The 16,703-nt window shown below is 58.3% G+C and overlaps 1 protein-coding gene across 2 annotated transcripts; it reads left to right on the top strand.

Annotated features, from left to right (window-relative positions):
* Positions 1-303: 303 nt before the first annotated feature.
* Positions 304-14,800, top strand: LOC138069820 (complement C4-like). 2 transcript variants are annotated; one of them, XM_068961175.1, is made up of 41 exons: positions 304-425; positions 552-750; positions 939-1,140; positions 1,333-1,403; positions 1,486-1,574; positions 1,773-1,855; positions 2,036-2,132; positions 2,271-2,376; positions 2,486-2,618; positions 3,204-3,319; positions 3,430-3,606; positions 3,733-3,915; positions 4,037-4,222; positions 4,388-4,546; positions 4,805-4,931; positions 5,106-5,180; positions 5,667-5,864; positions 5,959-6,070; positions 6,162-6,232; positions 6,501-6,640; positions 6,751-6,960; positions 7,200-7,251; positions 7,351-7,440; positions 7,587-7,796; positions 7,973-8,048; positions 8,207-8,363; positions 8,464-8,577; positions 8,669-8,840; positions 9,054-9,286; positions 9,361-9,528; positions 9,894-9,953; positions 11,068-11,161; positions 11,239-11,425; positions 11,561-11,651; positions 11,793-11,867; positions 13,230-13,332; positions 13,469-13,558; positions 13,641-13,739; positions 13,899-13,982; positions 14,263-14,395; positions 14,537-14,800. In XM_068961175.1, exons 1-41 carry the CDS (start codon positions 361-363, stop codon positions 14,676-14,678), a joined length of 5,229 nt encoding a protein of 1,742 aa, XP_068817276.1. In that variant the 5' UTR covers positions 304-360; the 3' UTR covers positions 14,679-14,800. The 2 variants fall into 2 exon arrangements, with proteins under 2 accessions (XP_068817276.1, XP_068817277.1); XM_068961176.1 differs by lacking the exon at positions 11,561-11,651 and having other exon boundaries at positions 11,239-11,378.
* Positions 14,801-16,703: the final 1,903 nt, after the last annotated feature.

Below are 16,703 nucleotides of genomic sequence, written 5' to 3'. Positions count from 1 at the left end.
GTCTGAGCCATTTGCTGAGCCACGTGGGGCCCTGCTGGGCAGATGTGTGTGTGTGCCTGCTATATACACACAGGCACCCAGACCCACCCAGGAGCGCTGGTGCCCGGGGCATTGGGGTGAGAGGGTTAACAGGGAAGGACTCAGTCTCTCTCCAGGCCATGATTCCCTCAAGAGACCCAGGTGTCGGGGGTGCCCCCTCCCAGTTCTGGGTCTGGGGCCAGTTGCAGTTCTTGGTTATCACATGGTTTCCCGGCTTATCTGGGAGAGGGGAGGAGCAAGGCCCAGAGTCAAAACTCTGCTCCAAGCCCTGGGTTAACCAGAAAGGCGCAGGCGGGTCTGAACCCCTCAGGTCCTCCAGCCATGAGGCTCCTCTGGGGGCTGATCTGGGCATCTGGCTTCTTCGCCTTGTCTCTGCAGAAGCCCAGGTCCTGGAGGCAGGATGCGGAGAGCTTGGACAGGGCCAGGGCTGGCGAGGGGAGATGGGCTCAGAGGGTCCTGATTCGCGGGAGGGCTGGAGGCTGGCGGTTGACTTGCACCTGTTCTTGCACCAGGTTGCTCCTGTTTGCTCCTTCTGTGGTTCGCATAGGGGTTCCCCTGTCTGTGGCCGTGAAACTCCAGGATGCTCCTTCAGGACAGGTGGTGAGAGGATCCGTGTTCCTGAGGAACCCATCCCACGTTAAAGAGCTCTGCTCCCCGAAGGTGGATTTCAGCCTCAGCTCAGGCAGAGACTTCATACTCCTCAACCTCCCGGTAAAGGCCCCACTCCCTCCCGGTGCCGCCCTGCGCCTCCCCTTCTGTCCTCTGTCTTCTTGGAAACAGCTTTGTCTTCTCATGCCCCTGCTCCCTTCCTCCCCTCCCACGCTGTGGTCCTCTGTGTCTCAGGCTGCCTCTTCCCTTCTGCTCCGTCTCTCACCCACTCCCTCTCGCTCTCTTCACAGATTCCCCAGGAGCAGGCCAGCCTCTGTCGCCTCCATCTCCTCCGCGGAGCCCCCGAGGTGCAGCTCATGGTGCAGTCGCCGTGGCTCAGGGACTCTCTGTCCAAACAGACAGACACGCAGGGTGTCAACCTGCTGTTCTCCTCTCGCCGGGGGCACCTCTTTCTGCAGACAGACCAGCCCGTTTATAACCCTGGCCAGCGGGGTGAGTCTCGGCGCCAGGGCCTCCACCTTTCATGCCTTCCCAGCCACTTGAATGAGATAACCTGAAGCCCCCCACAGGAAGGCTGCTTTGCAAACATTTGCTCTCCTTCCCTTTGCTTTCTGGGAGGGGGTCAGGGGTCCAGGGCCCACCCCTCCCATGGCTCCTGCTCATCTCCTCATCCTCCATTTCCAGTTCGCTACCGAGTCTTTGCTCTGGATCAAAAGATGCGCCCGGCCAGTGACATCCTCACGGTGACGGTGGAGGTGAGCCCCCGACCTCTGACCTTCCTAATGGGCCAGGGCTGCTGAGCTGGCCTGTGGCTGTGACCGTTTCACTCAATTGCAGAACTCTCAAGGCTTCCGCGTGCAAAAAAGAGAAGTGTTTGCTCCTTCCTCCATCTTCCAGGACAACTTTCTGATCCCAGACATCTCAGAGTGAGCATTTCCTCCCAGGGACTGCCCCCACCGACACTTCTCTAACTTCCCCCAGCTGGCTAACTACAGCACATGGTCCAGTCCTGAGCTCCCTCAGCCCCTGGATCACCCCATAGTCTCTTCCTAGGGAGCTGGGCCACTGGCTGTCAGTGGGCCTCTTGCACGAGTGGGCTGAGTCTCTCCCTTGTCCGTCCTCAGGCCAGGAACATGGAAAATCTCAGCCCGTTTCTCAGACAGCCTGGATTCCAATAGCAGCACCCAGTTTGAGGTGAAGAAATACGGTGAGAGCTGGAGACGGGAGGGACAAGCGCCCCTTTCCTGCAAGGAGGATGGGGTGGACCAGAGGTGGGGGGTGCAGGGCCAGGGAAGGGAGATGCAGCTGCCACAGCCCCGAGGGGAGGGTAATATTTTAAAGGTCCTTTCACGAGAGTCTGATCTGCCCTCCCTTTGCCCTGGGTCAGTTCTTCCCAACTTTGAGGTGAAGATCATTCCTGAAAACCCCTACATCCTGACAACGCCTGGCTTTCTTAGTGACATCCAAGTGATCATCCAGGCCAGGTAACTCCCCCTCGCACATGGTCCTCACGCTGGGCCTGACCCCAGGACACCCCGCGCAGCGTGAATGTGCTGTGGAACCCCACTCCCCTCCCTCGCCCCAGCCCTCAGCCCGTCTTCCGAATCTCTCCTCGGTGGCAGGTACATCTACGGGAAGCCAGTGCAGGGGGTGGCATATGTGCGCTTTGCACTCCTGGGTGAGGACGGTGAAAAGACTTTTCTGCGGGGCCTGGAGAGTCAGACCAAGGTAGGAAGCAGGGTTGAGGTGCGTGAGGTGGGTGAGGAGAGTGAGGCGGCGTGAGGAGGTGAGGTGGGAGACTCGAGTCTCATTCTCTGTCCTGTCTTCTTTGCCCCAGCTGGTGGATGGCCAGTGCCAAATTTCCCTGCAAAAGGCCGAGTTTCAGGGCGTGCTGGAGAAGCTTAATATTAGCATTAATGACCTCCCAGGGCTGCGCCTGTATGTTGCAGCAGCCGTTATTGAGTCTCCAGGTGAGTGGCTTCCCCTGATTATAACCCTGGACCCTCACCGCTGACCTCCGAGCTGACCCTCTGTTCTCTAGCACTAATACCACCCTGCTCCATCTCAGCTGGGACACGAAGTCAGGAAAGACCCAGAAGACTCTCTCTACAACTGCATTTCTGAGCTGTTTCTGGGAAAGGTGACCTTCCCACTGTCTCAATATATTCTATTCCATGCATCCATCCACCCATCCCTCCATCTATCCCTCTGTCCAAAACAATTCCCTACATCCATCCATCTATCCATCCCATCTATCCATCCATCCATCAGTCCATCTATCTGACCAGCTATCCACCCATCTCCTCCATCCATCCACCCATCCATCCATCTATGTATCAATCATCCAGCTTCTATCAGCAGAGCTGTGTTATACACCATCTGTGTGCTATGTCCTGTGGTGACCTCAGGAAACATAGAGATGAACAGAAGTTTGTGCCCTGGAGAGTTCAGCCTTGGTGGAGGGAAACACTAGAGCACACCTTCCCCGCCCCCAGCCCTCCTCTTCTCTCTTCCCAGGTCTCTGTGTCCACCTCTCTACACTCTGTCTCTTGCAGGAGGAGAGGTGGAGGAGGCAGAGCTCACATCCTGGCGTTTCGTGTCATCTCCCTTCTCCCTGGATCTAAGCAAAACCAAGCAGCAGCTGATCCCTGGGGTCCCCTTCCTGCTGCAGGTTTCTTCGGGAAGGGGGAGGATGGGCAGTGGGTGCCGGGGGTGGTGGGCAGGAGGGCGCCGCGTCTCACTGACTGCACTCTTCCCTCGGCCCCTCCCTCATCTACCTAGGCCCTGGTCCGTGACATGTCAGGCTCCCCAGCCTCTGGCATTCCCGTCAAAGTGTCTGCCAAGTTGTTTTCTGGATCGACTTCTAAAAACCAGGACTTTGAACGGAACACAGATGGGAGCGGCCAAGTCATCGTCTCCCTTGGTGTTCCTCGGACCATCTCAAAAGTGCAGCTCTCGGTAGCACCCCACCCTCACGGGGGTGGGTGGGCTAGGAGGGAAGGTTCCCAGGCTGGCGGGTAGAGGCGGGGAAGCTGGGTGCCTGTGCCCTTTCCACTGACCCTGCGACCCCTGCCCTCTCTCCAGGTGTCTGCAGGCTCCCCCCACCCTGCCGTAGGCAGTCTCACTGTGAAAGCGCCCGAGTCCAGAAGCTCTGGGTTTCTGTCCATTGAGTGGCAGAATCCTCGACCTCTTAAAGTCGGAGAGACCCTTAACCTAAACCTGCAAGCCGTGGGCATCAGCGGGAGCTTCTCCTACTTCTATTACATGGTGCACATGATGGGCCACAGGGGAGGACGGGGTGGGAAGGTCTCAAGAGGAAAGACCCTCAGGGTGGGTGGCGGCCTCAGGGCTGAGGATGGCCAGTGAGGAGCACCCTGCTCCCCTCCAGATCCTGTCCCGGGGCCAGATCGTGTCTGTGCATCGAGAGCCCAAGACCCACCTGACCTCCATCTCCGTGTTTGTGGACCATCGCCTGGTGCCCTCCTTCCACCTCGTGGCCTTCTACTATCACAGGGGCGTCCCGGTGGCCAACTCCCTGAGAGTGGACGTCCAGGCTGGAGGCTGTGAAGGGAAGGTAACCTGCATCGGAAGAGATGGGGTGTGTGTGCGTGCTGGGAGGATTAAGAGAGAAGACTGAATGACTGCAAACGGGGTGATTTAGTTTGGGGTGCACTGAGGATGCTCAAGACTGAATGAGTTCTCCCCACCCTGACTGCCCCCCACCTGCCACCTCTGCCAGCTGGAGCTGAACGTGGACAGTTCCAAGGCGTATCGTCCTGGGGACACTGTGAAACTCAACCTGCAAACAGGGTCTCGAGCCCTGGTGGCCCTGGGAGCTGTGGACACGGCTCTGTATGCTGTGGGTGGCAAGTCCCACAAACCCCTCGACATGGTCAAGGTTGGTCAAGTCCTCTGTCTGATCCTCCCTTCCCTCTGAGGCTCATCCTCCTCCTACCCCAAGCTGCAGCCAGCCACGAGAACTCACTCAGCTGGACTGCTCCCATTCCTCCCTCGAGCCGTGGCCCCGGTGGCTCTGTTTCCGCTCTCTGTGTCTCTCTCGTACTTGTCTGGACCCTGCCCTCTCACCTGCAGCTGAGTAGGCGATCGCGGCCACAGCCACTCTTGTCTCTGCAGCATCTCTGCCTTTTCTCGCCAGGTCTTCGAAGCTATGAACAGCTATGACCTTGGCTGTGGTCCCGGCGGTGGAGACACTGCCCCTCAAGTGTTCAAGGCAGCTGGTCTGGCCTTTTCTGATGGAGACCATCGGACTGAAATCAGAAAGAGTGAGGACAGAGGAGGAAGGGGAGTGGGTGTTGGGAGGATAAGGAGGAAGGAGGGGCCTGAGGGGGAAAGACAGGAAGAGGAGGGGTGGGAAGGGCTGGGCTGGGAGGGGGAGACTCAGAGGGGAGGGGGAGGCCCTGTGCCCTCTGGCTGACTGCATTCCTGCTCTCTACCAGGTCTGAGCTGTCCCAAGGAGTCAAAGTCTCGGAAAAAGAGAAACGTGAACTTCCAAAAGGCGATTCATGAGAAGCGTGAGTTGAGGGTGCCCATGAAATTCTCTAGGGCTTCCCTGGTGGCTCAGATGGTAAAGAATCTGCCTGTAATGCACGAGACCCAGGTTCGATCCCTGGGTTGCAAAGATCCCCAGAAGAAAGGATTGTCTCTACTGCCTCCAGTATTCTTGCCTGGAGATTCCAGACAGAGGAGCATCCTGGGCTACAGTCTACGGGTCTCAGATTCTGACATGCCTTGAGCGACTAAGACATATGCAGTTCTCCACTTAGGCCCAAGGCTTGGGATGCAGGTCTGCCTGTTGGCTCCTCTGTTCCCGACTGAGCTAGTGCATGGTGTCTGGGCTAGAAATGCAGACACTGTAGTTCTGGGGTGAAAGGGAGGCTGGGGGAGGTGCTCTGCTGTGACCGCCCTCATTCCTGGTCTCTCGGGGTGAGTCCTGGTACATCTAGAGGTCGGGCCGGGGATGAGGCGTGCCTCACGCTCAGCCTCACCTGGTCCTGCAGTGGGCCAGTACACTTCCCCCGTAGCCAAACGCTGCTGCCAGGACGGGCTGACGCGGCTGCCCATGGTGCGCACCTGTGAGCAGCGGGCGGCCCGGGTGCAGCAGCCGGCCTGCCGCGAGCCCTTCCTGTCCTGCTGCCAGTTTGCTGATAACCTGCGCAAGAAGGCCCGGACCAGGGGCCAGGTGGGCCTGGCCCGAGGTGAGGGGCTGGGTGGGGCCGGGGCACTGGCCGGGGCCCCTGGACGGTCAGGACGGCCCCCTCCTCACCGCCCTCCACGGTGTCCCCCACACAGCCTTGGAGCTCCTGAAGGAGGAGGACCTGATTGAAGAGGATGACATCCCCGTGCGCAGCTTCTTCCCCGAGAACTGGCTTTGGAAAGTGGAAGAAGTGGACCGCTTCTCCCAGTGAGGGCGAGCGCGGGGCCTGGCTGTGTCTCTGGGCTGTGTCTGGGGCCTGCCCAGCGTGTGACCCAGCTTCTCACCTTTCCCACTGCAGATTGCAACTGCTGCTCCCGGACTCTCTGACCACGTGGGAGATCCACGGCGTGAGCCTGTCCAAAAGCACAGGTGTGGTCACCCTGCCGGGGTCCTCGGCATCCCTCTTCCAGGCTCCCTGGACCGAGGCTCCCTGCTTGGTCCTTAGCTCTTGGTACAGGAATGAGGGGCAGAGAGCTGGAGATGTCTGCATGCTGAGCGTGGGGTCTGAAGCCATTGAGCAGCGGCAGGCAGAGGATGGGTGGGATGTAGGGGACTAGGGGCAGGCCCTGCCCCGCACTCCTGGGGACCCTTGGTTGTGATGCCCCAGGGCCTCTCATATGTGCCCACTCTGCGTCAGGCTTGTGTGTGGCCACACCGGCCCGACTCCGAGTGTTCCGTGAATTCCACATGCACCTCCGCCTGCCGGTCTCTGTCCGCCGCTTTGAGCAGCTCGAGCTGCGGCCTGTCCTCTACAACTACCTGGATAGCGATCTGACCGTGAGGCCCTTGGGGGCTGAGCGCACGGTGGTGGGGGGGGACTGGGCAGGTGAAGGGTGGGGAGCCTAACTGGGCTGGGACTCTGGCCCTCCCCGTCTTCCTGCCCCCAGGTGAGCGTCCACGTGTCCCCAGTGGAGGGGCTGTGCCTGGCCGGGGGTGGAGGGCTTGCCCAGCAGGTACAGGTGCCCGCGGGCTCTGCCCGGCCCGTTGGCTTCTCTGTGGTGCCCATCGCAGCTGCTGCCGTGTCCCTCAAGGTGGTGGCTCGAGGATCCTTAGATTTCCCTGTGGGGGACGCAATATCTAAGATTCTACAAGTCGAGGTGAGTGGAACACCCCTGAATCTAGGTCCCCATCTCCCAGGTTCACCCCCTGCTCTGGTCCTCTGCCTGCAACAGCGCTGAGGCCACCCCCCACACTCAATGCTTTGGTCCACTTGCACTTTCCACAATCCTGGCCCCTCCGTGTCCCTGCAGTTCCAACTGCAAGTCCTGAGGAGTGTGCCCTGGAGGGGCAGGCTGTGGCCTGTGTGATCTCTCACAGCTTCGTTTCCCCTCCACAGAGAGAAGGGGCCCTTCACAGCGAGGAGATAGTCTATGATCTCAACCCCCTGGGTGAGTGACCTCCACTCGCGGACAGCAGTGTCTTGGGGGTGGGAGGGGGCAGACGGCGTGGACAGCAGGACAGACCACTGACTCCCCTCATCTTCCCAGACCCCCGAGGCCGGACCTTGGAAATTCCTGGCAACTCTGATCCCAATATTATCCCTGAAGGAGATTTCAAGAGTTTCGTCAGAGTCACAGGTGGGCGTGTCCTCCAGTCCCTTCCCTGGCGCCTCCCTTGGATTCATGGAAACCTGGGCACTTCTGTTTGATCCCGAGACTCCCTGACCCTGTGACCTTGCCCTCCAGACCTGCTCTCTGACCCTCCATCCTGTCCCTCCCCATAGCCTCGGATCCACTGGAAGCATTGGGCTCTGAGGGGGCCTTGTCCCCAGGAGGCCTGGCCTCCCTCCTGAGGCTTCCCCAAGGCTGCGGGGAACAAACCATGACCCTCTTGGCTCCAACACTGGCTGCTTCCCGCTACCTGGACAAGACCGAGCAGTGGAGCCTGCTGCCCCCTGAGACCAAGGACCGCGCCGTGGATCTCATCCAGAAAGGTTCTGAGTGCAGCGGCAAGCAGGAGTGGGGCCAGGAGAGGGCAGTTAATGGAAGCTGGGCAGCCCGGGTGGTCAGAGCAGGGAAGAGAGATGCGGTCCCCAGTGGAAGTGGGGAGTGTGGCCTGCCCACAGCAGTTGGGGAGTTGGTGTGACCTCAGCTGCCTCTCCTCTCCAAGGCTACACGCGGATCCAGGAATTTCGAAAAAGAGATGGTTCCTATGGGGCTTGGTTACATCGGGAAAGTAGCACCTGGTGAGTTTGGAGGAGTGTCCTGGGTGTGTGGGAGGGGCCAGGGTTGGTGGGGGCAGAGCCAGCTACTATGGGAGGGCTAATAGCCAGGAGCCACCAGGAGTGGGGCCTCCCCCTTATAGGGACCAGTGGCTATCCCCAGCAATGCCTTCCTCATCTAGGCTCACGGCCTTTGTGCTGAAGATACTGAGTTTGGCCCAGGATCAGGTGGGTGGCTCACCTGAAAAGCTGCAGGAGACGGCCACGTGGCTGCTTTCCCAGCAACGGGATGATGGCTCATTCCATGATCCTTTTCCAGTAATGGATAGGAGTATGCAGGTATGGGGCTGGGAGACTGGGCCAAGGGCACTGGAGGGAAGAATCTCCCTGCCCCTCCCCACTCGTGGTTGGTGCCTCCTTTTCTGCCCACTTCAACCAGGGAGGCTTAGTGGGAAGCGATGAGACTGTGGCGCTCACGGCCTTCGTGGTCATTGCCCTCCACCACGGGCTGGCGGTCTTCCCAGACAAGACTTCAGAGCAGCTGAGGAGAGTGGTAAGGCAGCTATGAATCTCCCCTTTGCTGATCCCCTTTCCCCTCAGGAGACCAGTCCACAGACCTCTCCCCCCCACACACTTTCTTCCAGGAAAATTCCATCTCAAGAGCAAACACCTTCTTGGGGGCGAAAGCAACCTCTGGGCTCCTGGGCGCCCACGCCTCCGCCATCACAGCCTACGCCCTGTCGCTGACCGAGGCCCCGGAGGGCCTGCGGAGCGTTGCCCACAACAACCTCATGGCCCTGGCCCAGGACATCGGTGGTGAGGGGGTCCTGGCAGTGAACCTAAGGCTTTGGAGAGCTTGAGACCCCTGAGCGTGTCCAAAGGGAGAAACAGAATGAATGGAGCCCCTTGGAGGGAATCAGAGCATAAGCAGGGGTGACTGGGAAATCAGGAGAGACTAAAGGGGGGGTGTCAAAGGGTCAGACATCTAAGATCCTCCCCTGTTCACCTGTGGGTCTCCTTTCACTCCAGATAAGCTGTACTGGGGCTCAGTCACCACTTCTCCAAGCAACGTCCTGTCACCCACTCTGGCTCCACGCAGCCCAGCAGACCCCATTCCCCAGGCCCCGGCCCTGTGGATTGAAACCACGGCCTATGGCCTGTTACACCTGCTGCTATGGGAGGGCAAGGCTGAGTTGGCTGACCAGGCTGCATCCTGGCTGACCCGCCAGAGCAGCTTCCAAGGGGGATTCCGCAGCACCCAGGTAGGGGCTGTCCTGGGGTTCTAGGGTGGCTGGTCCTGAGACCGAGTCCCTGAGTCTCGGCTCATTTTCCCCAGGACACTGTTATGGCTCTGGATGCCCTGTCTGCGTACTGGATCGCGTCCCACACCACCGAGGAGACAGGATTCAACGTGACCCTCAGCTCCTTGGGCCGCAGTGGACTCAAGTCCCACGTGTTGCAGCTGACCAACCACCAAGTCCACAGGCTGGAGGAGGAGTTGCAGGTGAACCGTGCCCTCACCTGGGTGACCGGGACGCCTGGGTCTCCCTCGGCCAGGCCAGAAGCCATCCCCTGTTCCCCACCCCTGCTGAATCCTCATGGCCCCTCTTTCTGATAACTGTGGGAAGACTTACTGGCTCTGTGACCTGTAGCAAGTCACCCAACCTCTGAGCTTCATTTATCTGATCTGAAAATGATACATGCAGAGTCACAGAGGGTTTAGGAGATGGTGGAGAGAGAATGTGGGTGAAGGTAGAAAGTGTTGAAAAGTGAAGTGGGGACAGGAGGTGGAGTTATTTTGGTGGAGGAGGTAAGTTGAAGCAACAGTGTGCCCTTCTGACATCTCTTTCCCTTTTCTGCTTGTGAAAGTTTTCCCTGGGGAGCAAGATTAATGTGGAGGTGAGAGGAAACAGCAGAGGAACGTTGAAGGTGAGAGCTGGTGGCACTGGGCATGCGGGGCCATCAGGGTGAAGCTGGGGTGTTGAGTGGGAGACGTGCAGGCAGAGCTCATGGTCTGGGAAGGAGGAAGAGACCCCTGGGTTGCGGTTCCCTGTGCTCTGTCCTGGGCAGGTGCCCCTCACTCTGCTCTCCACTCTTTCTGGGCACCTGTCGTCCCCTTCAGCCCTCAGTGCTGATGCTCAAACACTTGGTGCCTCAGGCCAAATGTCTACCCTAAGCTCTGAGCATCTCTGACGTGGTTGAGCCCCAAACCTTCTCTTCCTCCTGTGTCCTTTGTCTGGCTGACAGAGTCCATCCCCGCAGGAGCACAGCTGCCACTCCGGAGGCCACATGCTAAGCCTCACCTTATGATCTGGGAGACTTCTCTGTCTTCATCCCAGACACGCCCACCTCCCCAGTAACTCCTCCTCTGCCTTCTCCCCAGCCCCGCCCACCTCCCCAGTAACTCCTCAGATGCTTCACCCCCCCACCCCCCTGCCGACGTCCCCAGTAACTCCTCCTCTGCTTTCACTGCAGCCCCGCCCACGTCCCTAGTAACTCCTCCTCTGCTTTCACTTCAGCCCCGCCCACGTCCCCAGTAACTTCGCCTCTGCATTCACTGTAGCCCCGCCCACGTCCCCAGTAACTTCGCCTCTGTTTCACTCCAGCCCAGCCCACCTCCTCAGTAACTCCGTCTCTGTTTTCGCCTCAGCCCCGCCCACCTCCCCCAGTGGAACAGATCCTCCCATGTACACACATCTCTTAGCTTTGAATGACCTCCAGGATCTTCTCGTCCCACATGACAAACTCAGCTTTCTCTTTCAAGCCTGGGCCAACAGGTGTTCCAGAACTTTCCATTAAAGCTTCTCCGGTGCTTCTGTACAATGATTGCCCCCATGCCAGGACCCTGCTCTCCTCTCTCTCACCCAACACCTGAGTCCGTTTGTTTTTCTGGACAGGTCCAGGGGCAGGATGGGAAAGGGTAGACGGCCTCAAAACTCTTGACCCAGGAGCTAAGGGATCCAGAGCCCTTCCATGTGGCTCTGCAGAGAGGTCTGCAGCCCTAAGTGTCCCCATGTCTCCTTCCCACCCCCTGATGAGCCAGGTCCTTCGCAGCTACAATGTCATGGACATGACGAACAAGACCTGCCAGGATCTTCAGATTGAAGTGACGGTCATGGGCCACGTCGAGTACACGAGTGAGTGTTGGGGTCACAGGCTGTGGGTCTCTGAGCAGGTGGTGCCAGGGCTGAGCCACAGCGCTGTCCCCTCACAGTGGAGGCTGAGGAGGACTATGAGGAATACGAGTATGAGGACTCTCCAGCCGGGGACGACCCCGAGGCCCACTCCCGGCCCGTGACACCCCTGCAGCTATTTGACGGTAGGAGGAACCGCCGGAGGAGGGAGGCCCCCAAGGCAGCTGAGGAACAGGAACCCAGGGTGCAGTACACTGTGTGCATCTGGTGAGCCCTGGGGTGGCCCTGGGCCTGTGGGTGCTGCTGGGCTGGGAGAGGGAGGCAGCGGCGAGGTTGGGGCTGGGTGTCTACAGCCTGGCCCCAGGCAGGGGCGACCCAGACAACAGGCACGTGTCTCCACAGGCGGACTGGCAAGGTGGGGCTGTCGGGCATGGCCATTGCGGACATCACCCTCCTGAGTGGATTCCACGCCCTGCGGGCTGACCTGGAGAAGGTGTGACCAGCCACCAGGAGGGGCCACTTGTGCCTCCAGGAGCCCTGCCCCATCCCCGCAGCAGCCCTAGCTGCTGAGCCCTGTCACATGCACACGGCTAGGGGCTTTCTCCTCGTGACTCCCGGCTCCTGTTCCCCACAGCTGACCTCCCTCTCTGACCGATACGTGAGCCACTTTGAGACCGAGGGTCCCCACGTCCTGCTGTACTTCGACTCGGTGAGCAAGAAGGGTGACAGAAGGACGCACAGCTGGCACTGGGTTTCCTGAGCTCAAGTTAGGAGGATTCCCAGGAGGCAGGTGTATCAGCAGCTACTGCTCTGGGAGAGAACTTGTGGTGTGAGCAGGGAGACAGGACAGGAGAGGGTCAGAGCCTTGGCCAGGGAGGTTCCCCGCTGCCTGCAGGGAGGCGGGGCTGAGCCCCTTCTGGGGCTTTGGGTCCAGTGCCAGTCAGCCAGGGAGGGCTTGAGAGAGCACCTTTCTTAAGTTTGAATTTATACATTGTGAGGGACTGCTTTTTTGTTATTGAACTTCCTGTTTTGATATTCAAGTGTGTTTTGTTTTTAAAATGATGGTGGACCTAGAAGAGTTTTTTTTTTTCCCATGGCCGTATTTGACTAACACACAGTTATCAACTCTCTTACGGCCCTCCAAATTTTTCTGAATATTAATTGTAACCTTTGGAAAGAAATGTGAAAAAGGCATGTTAATACTGTGATACCATTTGCCATGTGTTTGTGGGTTGGGGAGGCCCGCCCTGCCCAGTGTGTGCAGAGGGGACAGACCCTGTTGGCTAGAGAAGCCAGGCAGAGGAGTCTGGTTGAAGCAAATGAGGAAGATGTCAAGTCAGGGAGCTCACCATGCAGCTTAGAAGGAAACTCGTGTGCGATACCAGGCTGGACTGGAGCGGTGTGGCCATGAGGAGAGGGATCAGGGCCTATGTGAGTGGCGGGTCAGAGAGGGCGGCAGAGGGCAAGCACTTGCTGGTACCTAGGAGGTAAGTGAGGCCTTAGTTGTATCAGTGAGGCTATGGAGAGGGTGAGTGGGTTTGGAGGGCAGGCAGTGGGAAATGGGACTGTTTAATACATTCTGTAAAAATCCCAATACAAGAATCAGGCTGAACATTTGATTCAGGAGACACTCGCCTGCAGAGTTCCGGGAGCGGTGAGACCGCCCCAGGAGGGCACAGAGAAGGGGAAGGGCCTGCGCTGGGGCCTGTGCCTCTGCAAGGGACCAGCACGAAGGTCAGAAATGACCAGGTTGGAATCAGGGGTGATCTGGAAGCTAGCCCTGAGGGTAGGGAGAGTTTTGTGAAGAATGTGTCCATGAAGGGAGACTCTGTGAAGCCGCTCAGGGACCTGGGGATGGGTGAGGTCACCATGTGGGCAGTGAAGTCAGTAGAGACCTTGGGGAGCAGTTTTTAGAAATCCCGAGGCTGGAAGGCAACAAATGGTGAAGGACACTGAAGATAAGATCGACCGGAACCAAACAGACCAAGCAAATCCATCATAGCAGTCTATGAAAGCTCTGGGCCCAGAGGTGGGTCCCTGACTTCCCTCCACCCATCGCCCCCCATGGCAGGTCCCCACCTCCCGGGAGTGTGTGGGCTTTGGAGCTGTGCAGGAGGTGCCCGTGGGGCTGGTACAGCCGGCCAGTGCCGTCCTGTATGACTACTACAATCCTGGTGAGCTGTCGGGGACTCTCGGGAGCATGGGGTTAGGTGGCAGTGAGGGTGGCAAGGGAGTCCTGTGGGTCCATGGGACCGGGGAGGCAGGGAGAGGCGAGTGCCCTAAAGAACGCCCCTCTCTGCTTTTCTCCAGAGCGCAAATGTTCTGTGTTTTATGGGGCACCACGTAAGAGCAAACTCTTGTCCACGTTGTGCTCTGCGGATGTCTGCCAGTGTGCTGAGGGTGAGACACTGGGCCGGGGATCAGGGGTGGGAAGGCGGCGTGGCTGGGGCCTGCATGGTCTCACCTGGGCCCCTGACTTCAGGGAAGTGCCCTCGACAGCGCCGGGCCCTGGAGCGTGGGCAGCAGGACGTGGAGGGTTACCGCATGAAATTCGCCTGCTACTCTCCCCGAGTGGACTACGGTCAGTCTTCCCGCCCAGGCCGTGGCCCTGACCCACCCTCAAGGTCTCTTAGGTTTGGCCTGCTCCTCTCAGGCCCATGGGCAGCCTTGTCACTCTGCACCGACCTCCCGTCCTCCTAGCCTCGGGATAACTAACTAATTTCTCCTCAACCCCCTACAGGCTTCCAGGTTAAGGTTCTCCGAGAAGACAGCAAGGCCGCATTCCGCCTCTTTGAGACCCATATCACCCAAGTTCTGCATTTCAGTAAGAGCAGGACAATAAGTGGGCAGGGCTGGGGGCCATACTGGGGAGCTGAGGTCTGGCTTTGGGGCCTTGGTGCCTGGAAGAGTGAAACTGCAGCCAGTCTGAGCTCAAAGCCCCTCAGCCTCTTAGAAGCCCTGGGCTTGACCACAGACAGGAACACAGGACCTGCCCATTGGGAGTGGTGAGGGTCAAATGGAGGCTCGACGCAAAGCTCCCCGGCCTCCTGCTCTCCCACCCCTCCTCTTCCCCTCTGATGACTCTGTGGACCTTCTCCCCTCAGCCAAGGATGCCAGGGCCACCGCTGATCAGACCAGAAACTTCCTGGTCCGAGCCTCTTGCCGCCTTCAGTTGGAACCTGGGAAAGAATATCTGATCATGGGTCTGGATGGGGCCACTTACGACCTCAAGGGAGAGTGAGTTCTCGGGACCCCTCAGTCTTCTGCTCTGCCCACGCTTCTTGAGGGAAATGGTCCCCTGTGCCCTCAGAAGCCAGGTGCCTCAGGGTCTGCCCCTGACCCTCCGCTGACCCCTGCTGACTGCCTCTTTGCCCGCAGCCCCCAGTACTTGCTGGACTCCAACAGCTGGATCGAGGAGATGCCCTCTGAGCGCACGTGCCAGAGCACCCGCCATCGGGCACCCTGTGCCCAGCTCAAAAGCTTCCTCCAGGAGTACGGAACGCAGGGCTGTCAGGTGTGAGGGCACTCTCCCAGCTTCTCCAGGAGGAGCCAGAGCTGTGGAAATATAGTACCTGGACTCCCGCCGTGCCCTGTACCCTGACCAGAGCCCTAGGCAAAACCAGGGACTCAATAAAGGCCTTTGGCAGCAAAGTGTCCGTGTGTATCTCCAGGACTGAGACCAGCATCCCCACCATCTGTTCCAGGTCCTGCGGGGCCCAGGCCAGGGTGGGCATCATTTAAGGCTTCCAGAGCCTGGGTGACCCTTGCAGAGTCCAGCTCTGCCTGAATCCCCTCCTCCCCCAGGCAACCCCTTGGGAGCTCGGTGCCACATAGTGACTGTGGTGGGCAGCTGACCCTGCCCTCTGAGGACCCCGTGTCTGCACTAAAACCTCCCTTTTACTCTGCCCGCAGGGCACTCCCTGTGCCTGGCAGCCTGTCTCTGGGGCCTCAGGCGGGGGGCTGCACACTAGGCACCTCAGCCCTTCTGATTTGTGAGCAGCTCCCCAGCTGTATGTCCACCACTGTGCTCAGGCACGCGGTACTTCTGGGTCTTGCTTCTAACCGAGACCTGCTGTGTTGAAATCCCATTTGACATTGAACCCTTTATCAGCAGTATTACATAACTTTCCCAGAAATGTGCAGTCCTCAGGTCTGATGATGTCTTCATCCAGATACTGGTTTCAAACATACCGAAAGGCCAACTTTGGTGTTTCTTAATACTCTGAGGGAACTGCTGTTCCCTGGGGTCAACCCTCCCCACCTGCCTGCCTAACTTGCCCCCATAATGGCAGCACCTCTTGGGTCTTCAGGGCTAACCTAGAAATTCACTAGAGGAATGTGCTGAGGTCATTTTTGAGGGAAACTGAGCTAACTCAGCAGCCTGCCATTCAGTCATTCAACAGGAATTGTGGACCTCTCACTCCAGGCCATGCCCTGGTCCAGATCCCCATCTTCTGTGAATGGTGTGAGGTCAGAGAGCTGCACGGTTCTGTGGGTCCTCTGACCAGTCTGGGTGCATGTGAGAAGCAGGCCGGGGAGTCTTCCTGGAGGAGGTGACCTGTAAGTTGGACTCTGCAGGCTGAAAAGTCACGCAAAGGGAGTAGGAGTAGATGAAGGTATTTGAGGCAGAAGAAAGAACATAAAAGGCCCCAAGGCTGGGGGCAGGACAGCACTTTTGGGGGCATTGCATATCATTTATCTTGTTTGGAATTAGGATTTGGAGGTGGTATGGAAGAGACGGGGTTGGCAAGGTACATGGTGTCCGTTACGAAGTGGTGTTCACAGGCAGGTCAGCAGTCCAGGTCACTCTCCATTCCATGAAACTTTGAGTAGTTCTGACCTGGGAATTCCCTGGTGGCCCAGTGGCTATGACTCTGCACTACCAATGTAAGGGGTCCAGGTTTGATCCCTGGTCAGGGAACTAATTCCCACATGCCACAAATAAAAGCCTCAACTAAAAAAAAAAAAAAAAGAAAAATCCCGCATGTTGCAACTGCAGATCTAAGATTCCCAAAGCTGCAACTAAGACCATGTATATCCAAATAAGTTAATAAATTTTTTACAAAAGCGTTCTGACCTTCCTCAGTGTTTCAGAGGCTTCTTAGTGCTATTGTCCACATGGCCTGGTCATTGCCCATCAGATCTCCCCCGAAATCTGGTCAGCATGGTGGTGGCATAAAGCCACGTATGAGAATCAAACATTCAGCTATAGTTGTGGCAAGACATGATCTAGGGCCTGAGGTCAACTATGAGGAAGGGGCTGGCTGTTGCTGCCCAATACCAGAAATCCCAAGTTTTCTTCCTCCCAGTCCTGGGCCTGGCTCCAGGCTGAGCTGAGCCTCTCCCATCAGGACCCCCAGGAGTGAACTCTTTAGGCTAGTTGGCACCACAGCTGGGATCTCGACCCAGGCTCTCTGGTGGCAGAGTCTTGCTCTGATTAAAGCTCTGAGGTCAGCTGGCAGAGAAAGGATGGGGTATTGGGAGATGTGTGGACTCAGGTCAGCTCTAAGCCCTCACCCCACCTCCTAGGTGCCCCAGCCTCCCA

The sequence above is a fragment of the Capricornis sumatraensis genome, chromosome 22, assembly GCF_032405125.1.
Source record: "Capricornis sumatraensis isolate serow.1 chromosome 22, serow.2, whole genome shotgun sequence".
In the NCBI taxonomy this organism is placed as follows: Eukaryota; Metazoa; Chordata; class Mammalia; order Artiodactyla; family Bovidae; genus Capricornis; species Capricornis sumatraensis.
This window is presented reverse-complemented; position numbering and strand designations above follow the sequence as displayed.